Here is a 20,401-nt window from a genome sequence, read left to right on the forward strand (position 1 = left end):
ACATCATTTAAAAAAAAAAAAAAAAAAGCTTTGTTTTTTCTCAAACATAAAGAATTTTAATGTAAAATTCAAAAGTAAAGAAAAAACTTTAAATCATTCACAATTCCAAAATTATTTTTTCTTTTTAGAATACACAGTTTTTGCCACTGGTTTATCTTAGGTAGTGTAGTGTTAGTTATAAATGGCTAGGTAGTTGCAGCTAGTTAGTTATAAAAGAAGAGAGCAAATGGAATCAGATATTAGGCCTAAACTATTAGGGAGCTGAATCAAACATTTAGCCTGATTTACTAGGAAGTTATAATATTCACAGCCTCTTGGGGGGACCACCACATCCTCCACTCTTGGGACCTAATCACTGAAGCAAGCAGCTAAGAATCGGTTACCGATAAACCAGCAGAGAATGTTCCTCTGCTGAGCACATGCCCAGTAGAAGCCAAGGTGGTATAGAAGGAGGTGCTTCTACTATGAGGCATTTGCAGTAGGAGCCAAGAGGACAACCATAAAGGGGCAATGTCTAATCTGGGGAAAAGACCGGACTGGCTAGGGGTAGGGCCCAGCACAAGCCTGCGAGGGATTGGAAAAGAGATTGGTTAGTTTGAAAGAGTACACGGTCTTTTCCAAACCCGGGGTAATGAAAGCTTAGCAAAGGCCTTTCTCTCAGTAGGTAGCACACATTTGCCCATTTGTTCACGCATTCTTTCTCTGTAACAGCTATGCGAGCCTACCAGCCATGCAGGTTCAAGCGAGGCCCCAAAATGCGGGTGCAAGTATAGGCCTGGGTATAGCAGCACAGTGCTGCTGAGCAGAGCCTAGGAGCAGAGACTAAGCCAGTTAAGGACAAAGACTGAGTTGGACTAAGCTTTGGCATGGACTGAATTAAACTATACTCTGCTGCCCTGGTTAGTGTGGCTCAGTGGATTGACCACTGGCCTGCGAACCAAAAGGTCCCTGTTTTAATTCCCAGTCAGGGCACATGCCTGGGTCTTGGGCCAGGTCCCGGGTGGTGGGCCAGGTCCCTGGCTGGAGGCACACGAGGCAACCACACATTGATGTTTCTCTCCCTCTCTCCCTCCATTTCCCTCTCTCTAAAAGTAAATAGATAAAATATTATTAAAAACTAAAAATAAACTATACCTTGCCAGTGCCAGGCCACTGGCACAGAATTTCTGGCGTTGGTCCTTATTCTGGGCTTGGTGAAGACAAGACTGGACTTGTTCTACAGCAGGACAGAACAGAACTGAGCCACCTGGCCTGGATGAGAGACACTGGGAACCTGGGGACATTTATTTCTACACCAGGAACCTGAAGGCAGTCATTTATTTTTACCCCAATAAATCCTAGCAGCACCTCATCTCCCACACAGGTCCCCACAATGCTTTTCTTGTGATTCTGTGGAAGAACCCTATTTTCACGGGCAACAGTATAGGACATAATTTTTGAAACACAATCCACTTTATTCAGATTTTGCCATGGTGAGTTTTTTCTCTCTGTGTTTTTATCACTTGCCGAATAAAAAATGGCAATTCCTCAAAAAAACCCAGTTACCTTCTGTGCCTAAAAGCAGGGCATGAACGTATCTTTGAGGAAAGTGCTGCTTCCTGGATGCCAGGTGGAGAAAAGTGGTTTTTATCTTCAAATACGGGAAGTGAATACCAAGATGATTTTGCATAAACAGAACTTACTAAATTAGTCCTTATATTCCATTAGTTCCCCCATTTATTTGCTACTTAATTCCCCACAATTTATTGTCCACTGAAGCTCAAACTATTTTTTCCTTTGTCAAAAGAATGTATAAGCCCCCGGGGCTAAATACTTCTTTGAGTTTTACTTCTTTTCTGTGAATTTCTGTGCGCATAAACATTTATAAAAAATTATGTGCTTTTTATACTGTTAATCTGTCTTTTGTCAGTTTAATCACAGGCCCCCAGGTACTAAATTTAAGAAAGTAAAGAAAAAGTTTTTCTTCTCTCACATGCCCATGTTAATAGCAGCATAATTCACAATAGACAAGAGATGGAAACAACCCAAGTGTCTATCAGTGGATGAATGGATAAACAAAATGTGATATAGCGATACAATGAAATAGTATTGAGTCTTAAAAAGGAAGGGAACTCTGATACATGCATTAACACAGGTGAACCTTGAAGACATTATGCTAAGTGAAATAAACCAGTCACAAAAACACAAATACTATATGATCATATATAGATACATAAACTTGTGCAGGAATGTTCATGTCAGTGTTATTCATAACAGCCAAAAAATGAAAACAAGCCAAAAGTCCAACTAAGGAATTGTTCATCCAAATGTGGTATCTTCATACAATGAAATATTATTTAGCTATGAAAGGAATGAAGTGCTAATATATGCTATAACATAAGCAACTTGAAAAATGTTTGCTAAGTGAAGGAAGCCAGACAGAAAAAGCTACACGTTGTATGATTCTGTTAACATGAAATGTCCAGAATAGGCATCTATAGAGACAGAAGGATTAGTGTTTGCCTAGGGTTGGGAGAGAGGTGAGAATGGGCAGTAAGAGCTAGTGGACCTGGTGATAGTTGTACAGCTGTGAATATGTTATAGACCATTGAATTATATCCTTTAAATGGGTGAAATGTATGTTATGTGAAGTATACCTCAATAAAGCTGTTAAAAACTGAAATAAATAAAGTATTTAAGTCTTAGCAAATTGCTGAGTTCTAATCGATCTAGTAGCTTAATGTGAAATTCAAGCAAAGCAAGCCCCTTTGCCTGAATCTCTAGCTAACTAAGGGAGGATTCTTTTATTTTTGTTCTAACTCCTGGGCTCAGCAGATTCAGTTCAAAGCTTAAAAAAAAAAAACTTTCTCATAAACATATTGCTTCTTTAATTTCTAGGTGAAGAGGGCTACTTTCATAAATGTTCATTGAGGGGGAAATTCCTAACATCATACCACTTTGTTTCAGGCAACTTATTTGCCTTTTGCTTCAATTTCATCATATCTAAAATGGTAACAATAATAAATATCATTCCTGCTAGCTTGTATAGGGGAAGAAAAAATTTTCCTCTACCCACCTAGGTTCTGTTGACCGGTCTTTTAATTAAGTTGACATAATAGAGATGAACAGGAGAAAAGTTAATTTTGTATGTATGGGAGCTCACATAGATGAGAGATTCAAAGACAGTGGTCAGGCAGTTGAGGCTTATGTGCCATTTAGAGCTAAGGAGACGGGAGTAGCGATCTGGGTCCTCAAAGGAAAGGCAATTCACAGGAAGATGGAAAGAGCAAATGTTTGGTAAGCAAATGTTTGCCATGCCTTGCAAAGACATAGGGACACAGAGAGAACTTTGAACAAACAGGCCCTCCAAGGTCCCCCTGATGTAGTAGGCAGTTGGACAGACATGATCAGAATAGGAATGATGAACCAGTACAGAAGGTCACTGGGGCAGATAGCACTGAGCATCCAGCAACTGGGAAAACAAGTATTGTAGGGTGGGACCTCACCCCCAGGGTGACCCTGTCTCCATAGCATATTGCTGGTTGGGCGGGGTTTTTTTGTTTGTTTGTTTGTTTTTTTAATTAAGATTTTACTTATTTTCAGAGAGGAGAAGGAGAGGGAGAGAAACATTGATTAGCTGTGTCTCACACACCCCTAACTAGAGGCCTGGCCTGCAACCCAAACATGTGCTCTGACTGGGAATCGAACTGGTGACTTTCTGGTTCACAGGCAGGTGCTCAATCCACTGAGCCACAGCAGCCAGGGTTGGTTGGGTGGTTAAGATCACCTGACCTTTCATATCACTTGTCATGTGGTTCAGATCCTCCCCTAACCTTTCCTCCCTTGACATATTCCCTAGTCATGTGGTAGACCCCTTAGCGGGAGAACAAAGGGGCTGGAGAATAACCTCATAGGACTCCTGTAGAAACCTTGCATGACCAGTCCATTAAGAATTATGACCAAACTGCTGCCAGAGTCCAAGGAAGTGAAATCCGAGATGCCACCCACCAGTGACCTGCCATCAAACACGAAAGAGCCAGCCAGTGGCAGGCCAGCAGATGACTCATCCAGTGATGAGGGGTCATGGGAGCTTGCAAAATCAATAAAAGTAGACCCTGTCCCCACGGAGCCCCTGAGTCACAGCAGCACGACCATGTATACGAAGTCTCTCTACCTCTCCTAGGACCAGATCGCAAAAGCTTCAAGATGGCCTAAATGATGTCATGTTTAGTATCACAACCCAGTATCAAGATACCTGCTGCTGTGCAGGCACCATTTACTTGTGCAACTGGAATGACAAGATCATCATTTCTGATATAGACAAACAATAACCAAGTTTGATGCTTTGGGACAAATTCTTCCACAGCTCAGTGAAGACTGAACTCATGAGCCCTGACCAGTGTGGCTCAGTTTGTTTGGGGCATCATCCCACAAAGCAAAAAGTTGCTGGTTTGGTTCCCAGTCAGGGCACATGCCTGAGTTGCAGGTTCAGTCCCCAGTTGGGACACGTATGAGAGGCAACCAATGGATGTTTCCCTTTTACATCGATGTTTCTCTCCCTCTCTTTCTCTCTCCCTTTCCCTCTCTCTAAATATAAATAAATAAAGTCTTTTAAAAAAGGCTGGACTCATCAGAGTATTGCAAAGCTCTATCACACCACCACTGAGAATGGCTACAAGTTTCTGTACTGCTCTGCTCCTGCCATCGACATGGCCGACATGAAGTGTGGCTACCTGCGCTGGGTCGATGGCAAGGGCACCATCTTGCCCTGGGTCCTCTGATGCAGTCCCTCAGCAACTTGTTCTCTCTCTTCCACAGGGAAATGATAGAAAATAAACCAGAGAAATACAAAATTGAGTGTCTAAGTGATGCCAAGAATCTGTTTGCCCCATCTAAGCAGCCCTTTTATGCGGCCTTTGGAAACTGTCCAAATGATGTCTATGCTTACAACCAAGCTGGGTTCTACATTGCAGAATATTCACTCTAAACCCCAACCGTGAATTAGTACAAGAAAGGACCAAAGGAAACAAATCATCATATCACAGACTGAGTGAGCTTTTGGAGCACATGTTCCCACTTCTCAATAAGGAACAGAATTCTGCTTTTCCATGCCCAGAATTCAGGTCCTTCTGCTACAGGTGAGATCTGGTCCCCAAAGTGAGCCTGGATGACCTGGCCTGAGGCAGCCAGCCCCTTTGGAATGGGGGATCCTCAATCTCTCAAGTTAGGGAAGGTGACCTGCTGGTCAGATGACACTGGGCTTCTCTCCCAGCCACAGGTGCAGGGCAAGACCCATGTTGTCAGCCAAGCACCAGCAGGGACAAGAAGAGCTCCTCAAGCCTGAACTACCACCTACTTCACCCTCCCGGACTTGAAGCTCAGTACCCCAGCAGGAGAAGCGAGGGGAGCTCGGACCTCGGACCTCAGGTCCGAGGGCTAAGTTCCTGTCACTGGTCTGTTCTCACACACACTTTGTGTCAGGTGTGTGCTGAGTGCTCCTTTAATTGCATAATTTATGAGGAAGAAAAAAAGCTAAATAAGAATGGACCAAAATATTGCACAAAGTGTTGTAATCCCCCCTGCCCAACACCCAAAAAAGATTTCCTTCCATCAAACAAGTTGGAGTAGATTCATATCTACTAAATTCTTTATAAAATCACACTTTTTAGAGAGGATAGAGTTTGGAGCAATTGTTACTATTGTAATTAATAATTACAGTAATCAGTTTATCATTAAGCCACTTAAATGTCTTTATAACAAGATATCTAAGCCTCAGCAGATAGATTGTTCATTAGGATCAAAATAAAATTCCAAAAGAAATAAAAATTTGCTCTATGTAGTTCCGCATAATAAGCAGGTGAAGAGATTTACTCTTATGGGACAAAAGCAAAGTTTAGGAATGTTTTCTCTTTGTAATGCCTTCAGTGGTGGAGTATGTAAATAAACATATGTTTGAGAAAAGGAAAGGAGTAGATATTCCTTTCCCACAGCTGAGACAAACAAGAAAGAAGACCCCATCACTACAGGACTTTACATATATAAATCCCTGGTTGACCTTTTACTTCAGGGCTTCTTTTATTCTAAATGCTTCCTTCACTTCTTTGAGCATGCTAGTTTCAACTTGGAGCATCCTCTTCCTTCAAGCGAAGGTAAGTAAGGCTTCAGGAGGCACAGGGTAGGGGTTAGCTTACTCTGGAATGGAATTGGAAGTTGGGCACTGGAGACAAGGTCAACTGCCCACCACCTAACAGGAAGAATCAGGAGGCCTGGGTAGTTGTCCTCCCACTGACATCTGGGCTGAGGTTCCCCGCCAGATAGAAGGTTACACTAAGTATCTTCTAGTTGTAAACATTTAAACCTATAGATAGCCCCAGCACTAGCAACTCTAAGCACAGCTAAAGGGAAACTAGGAAGTGAACAGAGGAAAAATGGGGAGTGAGATATCTAGAACAGGTTGGGAATAGGGAGAAATAGGTTATAGGTAGGGCTCTATGCCAACAAATTGCTGTTCCCAGGGTAGGAGTGGATTGGTGGGGATGGAGATGGAAAGTCTTATTTCTACTTAACTTTTATGTTTTTATCTCAACCATCACTTAAGAGTTCACACCTAATGCAGCCGAATGGCATGGCGGAGTGTCCTATTCCTAATCAACCGAAGCTTGACTTAAACCCATCATTGCTTCGTACTCTTTAGTTACAGAAAATTTCCAACCAAATAAACCAAGGTCACTTCCACATTTTATTGCTCTCCTGTTGGACAAGTAACCCTATAGAAATAAATGGATAAGGGCAAAGAACAGGATGACGGGTCCGGAAGGGCCGCGCTGCGGAAGGGCTCAGGGAAGCCTAGGCATTCCAGATGCGGCCCGGGATGTGCCGGGGTCCGGGGAAACGACTGGCTTCCCCAAGCTCCTTCGCCCATAGGTGTCCCGCCCCCTCCGCCCTGGGCAGCTCTCTTCAGCGCCCACTTGACTTCCCAGCGGCCCTGCGCGGCCCGGGCATGCCCAGTGCGAGCTGAGCTCGGCCTCGCCTGCTCTGCAGCCGCTTCGACCCCTCCCCTTCTGCTGTGGCGGCTCTGCGCCCACCGACTTCCCCCGCCCCTAGCCTACCCGGCAGGCCCAGTGCAGGCGCAGCTAGGCTCCGCCCCCTCTGCAGCACCGGTCCCGCCCCTTCTGCCGCATCGGCCCCGCCTCCTCTGCCCTGGGCAGCTGGGCTCGGCGCCGGTCGACTTCCCACCGCCCCGTGCGGCCCGGGCATGCCCAGTGTGGGCGCAGCGGCCTCGGCCCTGGAAGCGCCCGGGCGGCAGCCGGCGGTCGGGCGCGGAGGATCCGAGTGTCCGGCTGTGGGCTAGGGGCCGGGGCGGACCGCGGCCAGGCCTGGGCCGGGCAGCGGAGCTGCCGGGTAGGTGAAGCCTCGGCGGAACCAGACAACAGGCGCGTGTGGCAGGGCCCTGGGCGTAAGGAGTGTGGTGAGGGCGGTGAGGGTCAGCAGGGCCTGATCTCTGGGTCGTGTGGTTGCGGGAGTGACTCCGGGAGGGACCCCCGACTGGAAGGAGAATGCCCAGGTGCGGCGCGGCTGTCCTTCGGCTCCGTGTGACCGAGATGAGAGGTGAGCGGCTGCGCGCCTGGTGCCCAGCTGTGGTTACGGAGCGGGACCACGGTTTTCATTCGGACTTGCCGAGCAACCACGGGGAGCCGCGTCCGAGCGGACCTGGAGCCATTCCCGGAGCCCGTGGAAAGAGAATGCTCACCTTTCCTGCACCTGGCGTGGGTCTTAACCGCTTCCTGCTTTCCGGACGTGGGCTCAGGCCTCACTGAATGCCTCCCTCCTAAGTGCCAGTGAATGTGAGGCCTTCAACGGCCAGGTGTATTTCCAGGATTAAGAGACATTTTGTCCGTGGGGTGCTGCAGGTAAACAGCAATCCTCTGGAGTAAAAAGTCCGACTGAGGGTTGGAACACGAGGGTTTTCAAGTTGGCTGTGGCCTTTCACTTTGCTGTAATCTTGGGTAAGCCATTTGTTTTTGGAGACTCAGTTCCTCCATCTGTAAAAGGGTGTGAACCAGATGCATCTTTTTCCCGTTTATTTGGAGGGTTCCCCCTAAGCCTGTGTGTGGTCTCAAGTGGCTTTTTCTCCACACCTGGCAATTCACGCGATCTTCCTATAGGAAGGCTGCTAGGATCACCGCAGAGAATTGAGGTGACTTGTCTTTCAAAGGCCACCGTTGGTCAGTAGGTAAACTGCCACTTGGTACATGCAGGAGCCAGGTGTTACTGGCCACAGGTCAGATAACAAAGCTGTTCCGCTGGCCTGGGACTGACACGCTTCAGGCTCTCTGGGCCCTGTGAGAAATCCAGGCTAAGTAAACGGCTTCCTTAGACTCCCACGCAAGCTCATTCTGGAGTGGGATAATGTTTTTAGAGAAGTTTTTGTTTTCATGTTATTGCACGTTCTACTCCAGAAACATGAAGGTTTTAACACGCTTAATTTATAAGTTAGGAAGTAGCTGATTAAGGGTGATCCCATGATAGTCTCTTCCAACTAATGTCCTGTGTCATCACTGAGCATTTTACTATGGCCCTGGCCCTGAGTTATCTGTCACTCGGAGATGCTGTTTTGTTTTTAATTGGGAGTCTTAACAGTTTTTATTCCCTCGATACCTCTCTACCTGAGTGTGTCTGGGTAGGATTTGACCGAAGGAGCAGTGGTTCACATGGTGTTGTGCAAGTTACCTTCTCCCTGCTATTAGGTTCCCTGCTCTTTCAGTTCCGGTGGCAGGAGTCCAGTTGGGTCAATAAGCACAGTTTGGTGAAGTGGCTGTAGGTCAGGGAAAGTGTGCTTCTGTTTTGAAATTTGAGGTTTATACAAGCTGCCTGTGAAATTCAGTCATAATGATCTCTCTCTTAAATGGAGAATACCCTAGATTGGTTTGGTCAGGTTTGAGAACTTTAGAATTCCAAGTGGTTAATAAAATTTTTGAAAATATTTTCCATTCCCCTTAAAGACAGTAAATGGTAACCTAGATTTTATGAATACTTATATATATGAACTTTCAAGTTCTTAATTTTTGAAGCTAGATTTCTCATTCAGCTAAGAAATAAAATGGGAAAGCTGTAGTGAGTTAAAGAATATTTATACACGTGAACTTTTTTTGGCCTAGTTCGAAATCCACTGTTTTTTGCATGCTTATTAAAATGGCACTTGTATATGTATATATTTAAAATTGGAGAGCATACAGAGGCCTATTTGGAGGTCCTTCATGGGAAATTTCACATCATACCTTAAATGTAACTGTGTGCCGGAGGGCCTTGTATATGAAGTGCGTATTTCGTAGTTTTTGTTGGAACTTTCTTCTTGCTCTTGTATTTTTATTCAAGTGCTTGAGGTTATACATTAAGAATAAATACAGCTTAAGAGGATGTTGGAATGTGTATGGGAAGGCAGTTAGTGACATTAGGTCCCAGTGAGGAGACTACTAGTCCCACAACAACTTACTGCTGTAAAAGTGTAAGGGTGGTAAGTGATTAAAAAATAGTTTATCAATTTCAGATTTCAGTAGCTACAGGGATAATTTTACTTCGTTCACTGACCTGGTGTCTTAAATGCTGGAATCCGCTGCACTCCTATTAGAATTTACATTAGAGAATTCCCCCCCACCTCCATTCTATAAGGTGCAGATGATAATGCTCAGGAAAATGTCCCATAAAGATCTGTTTAGAACCTAGTCACACAGATTTCTACACAAGTCTATAAAAAATGGCATCATGCAGAAATGTGCATGAAGTTCCTTATATTTTGATAAATATTTTTCCACTTGTTATGCTCTATCTCCAGGTTCTTCATAATGAAAGGTTTGAGGATGCTTCTATCTCCTCTACGTAGTTGGTAGTTTGGGTGTGAAGAGATGGCCGACAGTGTCAAAACCTTTCTCCAGGACCTTGCCAGGGTGAGTTTACCAAGCCACCTCTTGACCCTTTTGCTGTAGGAACTGACTAGGGAATCCTTTAAGTGTTCTGGAATTTATATCATATTGGTTGGGTCTTTCATATATAGGTTTTCATTCTAATCCACCCTATTCAAGAGATAGGCACTACTCTGCATCTTGCAGAAACTTGGTAGATCTTTCTAGTGTCTCTAGTATTAGAATTCTGGTCAGCTTGAGCCCAGAGCCTTTTTTTTTTTTAACTTTATTGTGGAATAATTTTAGACTTACAGAAAAGTTGCAAGATAGTACACAGTTCTTCTGTATCCTTCACTAGGTCCTGCCAGTGTTGACATCACCTGTAACCATGATGCGTTGGTCAAAACTGAGCAGTGAACATCAGTTACATTACTGTTACCTAAACTATTTCATTTGGATTTACATTAGAGAACACCAGTACCACCACTCCCTATTCTAGAAGGTGCAGATGATGATGCTCAGGAAAATGTTCCATAAAGATCTGTTTAGAACCTAACCACCCAAATTTCCAGTAGCATAAAATTCTGTCATAGTGGATGTCTGAGGTCTAATGCCCTAGTTGTGGCCCCTCTAGCTATATTCCTAGGAGCAGGAGAAAGGCCAGTTCTGATGGGGGCGGGGAAGGAATGGATACACTAGGAATTGGTTTCTCAGAGGGAATGTTTAAAAGTTTATTATTTTTGAGTTAAAGGAAAATTGAAGTTCTTAGAAGGGCCAAAGAGACTTCATGCAATGATCTACTTTTAATACCGTTACATCCTTGTCTTGCTGTTCTTATGTGGTACAATTTCAACCTGGACCAGTTCCACATTGTGCATTTTACATGTTTGTCTGCCCCATGAGACTAGTGTCTCAGGTGGGGGTCCTGTCTTCATTCTAGCACATGCGAGGCCCTCAGCCATTTGAACTCAACTCTCTTGAATATTTAAACTATTTGTGGAAGATTTAGAAGTTAAAAGCAAAAGAAGACTAAAAATTACTCATAGGTAATCAGGTGCACGCCATGCCTATTTATGGTCTTATCAGTCGGTAGTTCATATACTTGCCCATGTCTCTGTATCCTGGCAGTTATCCCCAAACTCTGTTTTAGCTAATAGCAAAAGGTGAAAACACCATCCTTCAATACAGGCTTTCCACTGCCCCCAGATTGCCTTTTTGTGGTGCTGCTTCATGAAATTGAGCACCCCAGTGCTGCCACCCTACTTTGGACAGAAAAGTGTTGTGGTACTTAATTAAACTATAATTTTTGTTGTTGTTTACTTGTATACTTTTCCTGTAAAGGTATGTTTCTTGAGCATTTCCAGGTGGCCAATGACTGATGCATTGAAGATGGCTTGGTACATGGAAGGGTAGATGAGTGAATGCAGTTCTTTGAGCTGGGTGATATGCAGTTCTGGTGTTTGTAGCAGAAAGTAACCTTCCTGCTGTTGGGGCTCTTCCCATATGGTTGGCAAGTGCCTCTGTCACTGTCTTTAAAGATCTAGCCACCCTCTCCCCCGTCATACACTCTTTAAGGACTTCTCCTCCAGCTACACTACTGTGTTGTTTCTGTCTTATTGGTTCTTTTCCTACAGCTTTTCACCTTTTTACAGTAATTATTTCATTGTGTCTTTCCCTAACCTTGGTCTAGCCTTGGTCCTTTCTAGAAACCAGTCTTAATCTATCCTTGTATCACTAGTTTAGGACAAGATTTTAATCATACTATAGGTATTTCATTGATATTAAAAGAGTATAAGGAAGGGCATTAACTTGGCTTTACGGTATTGATAAGTGTGGAGGAATTAGAAAACCACTATTTTGCAACCATTTTATTCAAGATTGATTTGGACAAGAATTGTCACTGGATACTAAGTCTGGGGGAGAACCTGAGCAGGATATTTGGATGGTCAGGCCATTTGCACGGTCTCAGAAGTATCTGTCCACAGATTACTTATTTAGTTGCAAGGGGAAAAACTTGCAACCATACAAAGGAGAAGCTAGATAACACCTTGACTGAGTTTACAAAATTAACGTCACCAGCATGGGCAGACAGATATTGTGTGCCTCTGGATATAATACCTGGGAGTGCACACTTAGGTGATGTTCCTGCCAAAAATGTGCAAACCTGGATCTAGTCATGAGGAAACAAACCTAAACTGAGGAAATACAACACAAGAACTGGCCCATAGGCCCTGGCTGCTGTGGCTCAGTGGATTGAGTGTCGGCCTGTGAGCCAAGTGTCACTGGTTCGATTCCCAGTCAGGGCACATGGCTAGGTTGCACGTAGGTCCCAGTTGGGGGCACGACTGAGAGGCAACTACACAATGATGTTTCTCTCCCTCTCTTTCTCCTTTCCCCTCTCTCTAAAAAATAAACAAACAAATAAATAAACTATTAAAAAAAGAAAAGAAAGAACTGGCCAGTATACTTCAGAAAGAAAGGTAAGCCAAGGAGCTGTTCCTGAGTAAAGGGAACTAAAGAGACATGACAAACTAAATACAATATATGATTCTGAATTGAATTTTGATACTTGAGGGGTAAAAATACTATAGAGGACATTATTGGCACAAATCGAAAAATTGGAATATGGACTATAAGATTAAAGTATTTCAGTATTAAATTTCTGAAATTGATAACTCTCTTGTTATATAAAAGAATATTCATTATTTAGGAAATATGCACTGAAGAATTAAAAGTAAAGTGACATGACGTAGCAACCTGTCTCAAATGTTTTGGAAAAAGTGTATATATAGAAAAAGTAATAAATGTGGCAAAATATTAATGTGGTGAATCTGGAGGAAAGGGTATTAGGAAGTTTTCTGTTCTTGCAACTCTTCTGCAAATTGGGAATTATTATTATTTTTTTAAATCAATCTTCTGTTAAGCCATGTAGCAAAGTAAATACAGTGGTTTCCACTGTGATTTCACTTTTTTGCATATAAATTTGGAAAGTATTCTCTAATCCATAATTTTCCCTCTTTACAAATAATACTCTTGCCCTGACTGCTGTGGCTCAGTGGATTGAGTGCCAGCCTGTGAACCGAAAGGTCATCAGTTTGATTCCCAATCAGGGCACATGCCTGTGTTGCAGGCCAGGTCCCCATTCGGGGGCATGCAAGAGGCAACTGGTCGATGTTTCTCTCCCTCTTTTTTGCCCTCCCTTCCCCTCTCTAAAAATAAATAAAATCTTTTAAAAAAAAACCTCTTGCCTATAGGGAATCAAAGACTCCATCTGGGGAATTTGTACCATCTCGAAGCTTGATGCTCGAATTCAGCAAAAGAGAGAGGAGCAACGTCGAAGAAGGGCGGGCAGTGTCCTGGCACAACGGAGAGCCCAGAGCATAGAGAGGAAGCAGGAGAGGTAAGGAGCGGAGGCTGGTGTCAGCAACCTCTGAACTGTCTTCCAGAAGGCACTCTGGGAAGTGACCGATCCTTAGTACACAAGTAAAAGCCTATGTAGTGACTTAGAGTTTTAGTACCCCATTATTTTTTGTACTTTCTCCCCAAAAAACTTTATCAGTGATTCTCCCCCATCCTCCCACATTGACTTAAACTAGGCCCTAGCAATAATCCTTGCTCAAACATCATGGTGTTTTTGTTTTTGTTTGCTTTTAAAAATCAGATTGCTGAATAGAGAACCATAAAAAAAAATTTTTTAGGAAAGCCTATGTGGATTTATTTATTGATAGAACCTCAGGCATTCTCTTTTAATCTCCAGTCTTGGATTTTAGAAAATAAATTTTTTTTGTGTTAAGAAAAGCCGCTTCTCTGGAAATATTTTTAGTCTTTTTCTCATTGACTGACATTGGGAGAACATAACAGTAGGTGCTAGAAACCTAATACCAGCAAAAGATATAAAACAGAGAGCTACTGCATGACAGTATGGAAATGGCCTACATGCCTTATAAGCTAAACACTTGTGGTCTTTTCCAGTGAGCCACGTATTGTTAGTAGAATTTTCCAGTGCTGCGCTTGGAATGGCGGAGTATTCTGGGTAAGTTCTTTTTTCTTAAAATTCCAGGCGCATTATAAACATCTTTGGATTGCTGCTGTTAATAGTTCTCAACTGTTTTCTTTAAACTGACACAAGTAGCTTTCACCGGCTGATACATGCTTAGGACCATAACTCAGGGTTCTGTGCAACTGCCATTATTTTATTCCCACTCAGAGATCACTTATGTGTAAATAAAGGGCTATCCCTGAAATAAAGGGGTAGCATTTTAATTTTCCTTAAAAAATGACTTAGTCACAAGTTTTAATGTTGTTATAGGTTAACAGTTTCTGTTGGTGTTGCCTGGACATTTGGCTAAGGGCATCTGTGGGGAGGGGGAGGACAGATGGACATGGGCAAGGTTCTCCCCACATCCAGTCATAGCAGTCTGTTAGAATTGACATCTGTTGAAACCCACACAAGAAGAGATTGCCTACAATTAACTGAGAGCCAACCCAGGCTTTGGTGAAATTTGAGTACTTTGAAGAACATAGTTAAATATGTCTTTTGACTTGGAATTCAACATAATTCAAGTTTCCTTAATTTAAACATTTCACAGATGTTTTTAGGGGTTAGCTTTAATTAATAAAATGTTACAGTGTACTTAGTCGGTGCCTGTATTTTGTCCTGGATACTGTTTGAAATGTTCTATTCTGCCCCCAAAAGTTTTACTTTTTTTATAGGCAATGTCAGGTCTGTACCTGTCAGTTGGAGTATTGGGAATAGAAATGTGTCCAATTTTGGTGTCCCTTCAGGCCTTCTAATTTATAAAAATCACCTCCATCTGGAAAATAATTACACTGAAACTTAGAAGTCTTGTTTTAAAGAAAGGCTTTTAATGTTTCCTTATTGCTTCTTTCCTTTAGTTCAGCCTCCTCTTGTTCTATCGAGTATTTATTCCTGTGCTTCAGTCAGTAACTGCCCAAATAATTGGTGAGTACATGTGGTGCTGTCTGCCTGGGGTAGAGGTAGGAGACTGTTTCCTGTCTCCCTCAGTGTATTGAACCCTTCCTGTGTACCAGGACCTTGGGATGTTTTTAACTCAGACCTCTCAGCAACACTTTGGGTGTTGTTATAGATACCATAATATGGGTGAGGAAAAGGAAGTGAGTTACCAAGGTTAAATCCTTAGTAAATGGCAGAGCTGGGATTTAAACTCAGACGCTTTCCTGCATACTGTATGTTGTTAATGACTGTGACATCTCAGTCACCGCTAGGTAAGCAGCTCCTGTCTATGGCTACTCTGAAGTGGAGTTGTGGCCAGAATCTGGTGTCTCTGCAAAGAATAAGGCTATCTAAAATAGTTACAGTGATGTGCTGGCAAGGAGCAAAGATGTGTATGGGGTCAGGGTGGGGGATGGTCATAACTAGGAGTCCCGTGTTTGGTCTTCGGGTTTTCCATTTCTCCAGTTACATTAATAACTCCTTTTCCCTTTCTTAGGTGATCCATCTCTCCATGGAGATGTTTGGTCGTGGCTGGAATTCTTCCTCACGTCAATTTTCAGTGCTCTTTGGGTGCTCCCCCTGTTCGTGCTTAGCAAAGTTGTGAATGCCATTTGGTTTCAAGTAGGTCCAGGGCAGAATAGAGCCGGGGTCCTGTAGCCTGAGGGGTTGACAGGAGGCAGGCTATAGCCTGTGACGTTAGTGGCCATGTAGGGAGCAATTTTACAGCCTTTCTTGGTCAAGCAGGCAATGGGGTGATGTTTGTGCTCTTGTAAAATGGAACTATTGTCTCAGGCTGCCAGGGCATCTCACTGCCAGATGTCCAGGGGCTTTTCTCACCTGGCAGATACAAGGGCAGATCAGTGGCCTTAGCTTTGGGATGGATATTGAGGCCATTTAATTCCTGTTTGGGTAAGCTACTTTCTCTTTACAGGATATAGCTGATCTGGCATTTGAGGTATCAGGAAGGAAGCCTCACCCATTCCCCAGCGTTAGCAAAATCATTGCTGACATGCTCTTCAACCTGCTGCTTCAGGCTCTTTTCCTCATCCAGGTGAGCCGACCTTCTGGGCTCATGGACAGATTTAAAAAGAAAAGGTTCACTACAGGGAAGTTTACCAAGACAGGGTATTGCATTTATATTGGGGCAGAAATGCATTATGGGAGATAATGAGTTTTAAATAACTTTTTTACAGAAACAAGTAGGGAATTTAAAAATCAGAAATCACAAAATGATAAGAAACATGAATTGACGTGCTCTTTCCTGCCACCCTGAGCATTCTCCACTCTCCTGCTCTTCAGAAACTTGAGAAGCAATTGTGTGGCTACTAGGCAGAGAGTAATGACTCAGACTGGCAGGTGAATAGTGTTAGGTCTCTGAAGCTTTGGAATAAGATTTTTTCCATGTTTATTCTTCAGGGGATGTTTGTGAGTCTCTTTCCCATCTACCTTGTTGGTCAGCTGGTTAGTCTCCTGCATATGTCCCTTCTCTACTCACTATACTGCTTTGAATATCGTTGGTTCAACAAAGGTAAGTCCATCTAAATAAACTCAGCACTTGGAGGCCCAGTCTGGAAGTGCTGCTGCTAAGCAGACTTCTTAAAACTATTTATTGCTAAGGCCCTCGGCAAACCATCTTTGGAAGGAAGTAGCATCTTTGGCCAGAGGGAACTTATATTTTGCTTATGAGGTTTAACCCTTAATTTTGATGCTGAGGGGGACAGCAATGCAGCATTACCTTCATGGTGCTTAAGGGGATGTAGCTCTGACTGAGCCAATGAGGCAGCATAAATGAGCACAAGATATTCTGAATGAGAAATTAATTTGATGTCAGCGCATTCAGATTCTTTTGGATATGTTAAAGGCCCTTGACATATTCAGGTATGTATGATGGAAAGAGGTTAATTTCCAGGCGAGATAGCTGCCTTTTGATTTGATGTCTTGCTTTGCTTTAGGACTAATCCTGACAAAGGATGCTGGAGTTTAATTCACAATGCACTTAGTCTGCCCGCTTTGAATTGTGATTATTGAATTGTAAAAACTTTGCATAGAAGCTGTATTATCAGATTTAGACAATTCTGAATTATATGCGTTAGCTCTGTTCTAAGTGGCAGACCTGTATCTAAAACTCAAACCTCAAATAATGTGTTTACCACATTTAATCATTTTACTAAAACAAAATATGAATTTTAATTACATTGGCTCCTTGTTTTAGGAATTGAAATGCACCAGCGGTTGTCAAACATAGAGAGGAACTGGCCTTACTACTTTGGATTTGGTTTGCCCTTGGCTTTCCTCACAGCAATGCAGTCCTCATACATAATCAGGTAATTTGGTTGGGGGGCTGGAAGGGGACTAGTAGTACAGGGAGCATCTTCGGGATACCTGGTTCTCTGCTAGGCGTTCTGCATTCCCATTTGACCATTACGATGTCCATAGGCTTTTTCTCCTTGACAGAGAGTCATAGATATTTGTCAGTATTGATATCTAGTCTGCAGGATCCTACATGCCATATTTCTTCCATGTTGCCTCCTGGAGCAGTATTAAACGTAGCCAGTGCTTAGAAAGATACACCCCCTCACCCCTCCGCCCTTTATATTAAGGGTTTCTCAAGCCATAAAGTTAGCACCAGAGGCAAAGGAAATTTGGGCTTCTCATGTCTTCTCTAAAGTCTTGGCTGTTATGAAGGTGACTAATTATTTTCTTTTTTTTCTTTCTTTTTTATTTTAACAGTGGCTGCCTCTTCTCTATCCTCTTTCCATTATTCATTATCAGCGCCAATGAAGCAAAGACCCCTGGCAAAGCTTAGTAAGTATTAGGCAGTATTAGCCAAAATGTTTTTCTGTGTAAAGGATTGGGGCTTTAATGCTACAATTATGTGAATGAGACATTTTTAAAAATAACCTCTCACATTGCTGGAAAACATTAATATACAGTTTAATGGGGGGAAAAATATGTCTGGGATATATCTCAAAATTTTCCCCATGCATAAATATGTACATAAATATGTTTAAAAAATCAATACTATTATACATGTTTAAAATTTAACAATTTACTGAATAAGGTACTTTTAAACACTTGTAATTAAGCTCATTTTTGTAAGAATGGCCAACTTTTTACAAAGGTATTGGCGTCATGTGATCTGGGTGCAGGAATTTATTGATAATAATAGTAAAACAAAGTATTTTAAAGTGAATCTTTAGCAGTCATACCAACAGGTAAAAAGTTTATCACTTCCAAAAAGAGCTCAGTCTTTGATCAGTTCTGGTTCAGTTAGTAAGGATGCACATTCTGTGAATGGTAGCTCTGCTCTGGGCTTCTCATACGCTTGCTCTCCATTGGTGCTCAGTCTTACGGGCATAACTAACCTTCTCTTGCCCCTTTTTTGACAGCGATACTACAGCATATGATGTCTTCAGACGTAGCTTGTAGTATGTGCCCTGAAAGTCAGCTATAAAAAGTGCTTCTCAAATCAGAATTCATCTGAAATACAACTTTATTTCCATTGAGCTCTGATACTTTAATGGTGGTGAGTTCATTGCACTCACGACAGCAATAGGACCCAGTGCCTGTAGTTGCTGCCTATTTAATCCAGGTGTCTAATATCTGTACTTGCTTGATCAGATTTCACTTGTTTTATTTCCCCATGCCATTTTAAATTTAATGTAGTCATATTTCATTTGTCAAATAATTCTGATCAACTGGGGAATCTAACAAGTTGGATCTCTTACATTTTAGCCTTTTCCAGTTGCGCCTCTTCTCCTTGGTGGTTTTCTTAAGCAACAGACTCTTCCACAAGACGGTCTACCTGCAGTCTGCCCTGAGTAGCTCAACCTCTTCAGAGAAGTTCCCTTCCCCGCATTCGTCTCCTGCCAAACTGAAGGCTGCTACCAGCCACTGACTCACCTGCCATCCATAAGGGATGGAAGGGATTGGGAGAAGGCTGTGCAGCTCTTTCCTCCCTCACCTCCCCGACCAGGGAAGGCAGGACCCACTCTGCCAAGGGCCCTCTGCATATTCCCGTAAGAGGAACTGGGATTTTTGTCTCTGGTGCATGTAAGGCACGATCTTCCTGACACCAACATGTGGATTTTTAACACTTAACGAGTCTGAAAGGACCACAGGTTTTTCTGCAGCTCTTTTCTAGTGTTTGCCAGCCCCCATGCCCGGACTGATTTAAACACTTTTTTCCCCTGTGCCATTGACCCTCCCACCTCCCCTTCCTGCCTTCCACCGCCCTTGGATGAATGGATTTTGTAATTCTAGCTTTTGTATTTTGTGGACCTGTTATTTTTGTTGTTTTTCTGTGAAGCACATATATTGGGTGTGGGAGGTAAGGGAGCATCTCAGCTGCTCCTGGTCACTTCCTTTATAGCCATCACTGTCTTGTTTCTTGTAACTCAGGTTAGATTTTGGTCTCTCTTGCTCCACTGCAAAAAAATAAGCCTGAAGAGATAGGCCAGGAGGGAAGACCTCACAGCCAGATCTGCTGGGTTTTGAGGAGTGATTTTTCTTCCCCTTGAAGGGGAAAAAAGCTTTTTCACTGGTACATTTAAAGTTCCCCAACTGCAGGGATGTGCCAGTTTTGGACAAGTGCCACTGCAACACTGAATGCTCAGAGAACCTGAACTTTTAAACTTTGCAGGTCTGAAATTTACTGTCGGCCACTGTTGGGTCTGTCTGGTGTTTCAAAAGAATATTGGGTGCTGCAAATAGGAACTGACGGGGTAAACTTATTAAACTTATTAAACCTGTGATTGGTGTTTTTCTGTCATTTTAAAGGTACTAAATATGGGGGGAGGGGGCAGATGTCAAAACACTTGTACAATTTTAAAATGTCACAATTAAACGTTAGCTGATTTCCCACAAGGTGTGTAATGGTTCAATTTACAAATCATCACCTCAAGAAACACATTCATGGAATCTAAGACTTTGCCTTGGGTAAATTTGGTTAGTTTTTTGAGAGTAGTCCTGAAAAATGTTCCCTGAGGAAGTTTGGATTATGTGATTATGATGATCATGTTAACATCTTGGAAAGAATTTAGGATTGTTGAATTATTTGTTTTAAAGTCTATGTGTATGACTCTCCTGGGTTTTCATGAATGGAGAGATCCTTCTAGATTTCAGTGTACTGAACATTCTCATTAGAGATTAGACACTTCGTTAACAGAGACCTTTACTATGTATAAGACAAAATAAGGGCTTAAAAATCACTGCTGGGAGATGAAAACCAAGTTCAAGGTGTAGATTTTAAAATAGTGGGCACTTCAGAAGTAGGCATTGTTTTTTCAGCTTGTGCAAAAAATTGTAAAAGACAATTTAAAATAAGATTTACTTCCAGTACTCCTCTGTGACTCTTCATTTGTCAGTAGTATTGCAGAGAAATGCCAGGTTGCTGTGGGGATGGTTTGAAGACCTCAGTATTCCATCAACTTGTAACTGATCATTGCTTACCTTAAGATGTAGCTGTTTAAGTTTTTAAGATTAGCTTAGTACTTAAGTGGCCACATCTTTGCTACCTGAAATTTATGTGTACCAACTAAGTTAGTGT

The 20,401-nt window shown here is 42.6% G+C and overlaps 1 protein-coding gene across 4 annotated transcripts; it reads left to right on the forward strand.

Annotated features, from left to right (window-relative positions):
* The first annotated feature begins 7,196 nt into the window (after positions 1-7,196).
* Positions 7,197-19,605, forward strand: EI24 (EI24 autophagy associated transmembrane protein). Of its 4 annotated transcripts, none has more exons than XM_090290919.1 (11): positions 7,197-7,412; positions 9,812-9,923; positions 13,133-13,278; positions 13,851-13,911; positions 14,775-14,841; positions 15,350-15,474; positions 15,785-15,904; positions 16,270-16,381; positions 17,066-17,177; positions 17,584-17,658; positions 18,589-19,605. In XM_090290919.1, the coding sequence occupies exons 2-11, from the start codon at positions 9,882-9,884 to the stop codon at positions 18,749-18,751; spliced, it is 1,023 nt and encodes a 340-aa protein (XP_090147045.1). In that variant the 5' UTR covers positions 7,197-7,412; positions 9,812-9,881; the 3' UTR covers positions 18,752-19,605. The 4 variants fall into 4 exon arrangements, with proteins under 4 accessions (XP_090147045.1, XP_090147044.1, XP_090147046.1 ...); XM_090290918.1 differs by having other exon boundaries at positions 7,197-7,380; XM_090290920.1 differs by lacking the exon at positions 7,197-7,412 and adding an exon at positions 7,445-7,587.
* Positions 19,606-20,401: the final 796 nt, after the last annotated feature.

Source organism: Furipterus horrens, unplaced genomic scaffold (genome assembly GCF_987537825.1).
Source record: "Furipterus horrens unplaced genomic scaffold, mFurHor1.1.pri manual_scaffold_11, whole genome shotgun sequence".
Taxonomy (NCBI): Eukaryota; Metazoa; Chordata; class Mammalia; order Chiroptera; family Furipteridae; genus Furipterus; species Furipterus horrens.

Bases quoted from the DNA above. Each gene is read 5' to 3' on its own strand.
- EI24 (XM_090290919.1), top strand. From the start codon at position 9,882: ATGGCCGACAGTGTCAAAACCTTTCTCCAGGACCTTGCCAGG. The intron at 9,924-13,132 runs GTGAGTTTACCA...TCTTGCCTATAG, and splicing joins TTCTCCAGGACCTTGCCAGG to GGAATCAAAGACTCCATCTG. The intron at 17,659-18,588 runs GTAAGTATTAGG...CTTACATTTTAG, and splicing joins AAGACCCCTGGCAAAGCTTA to CCTTTTCCAGTTGCGCCTCT.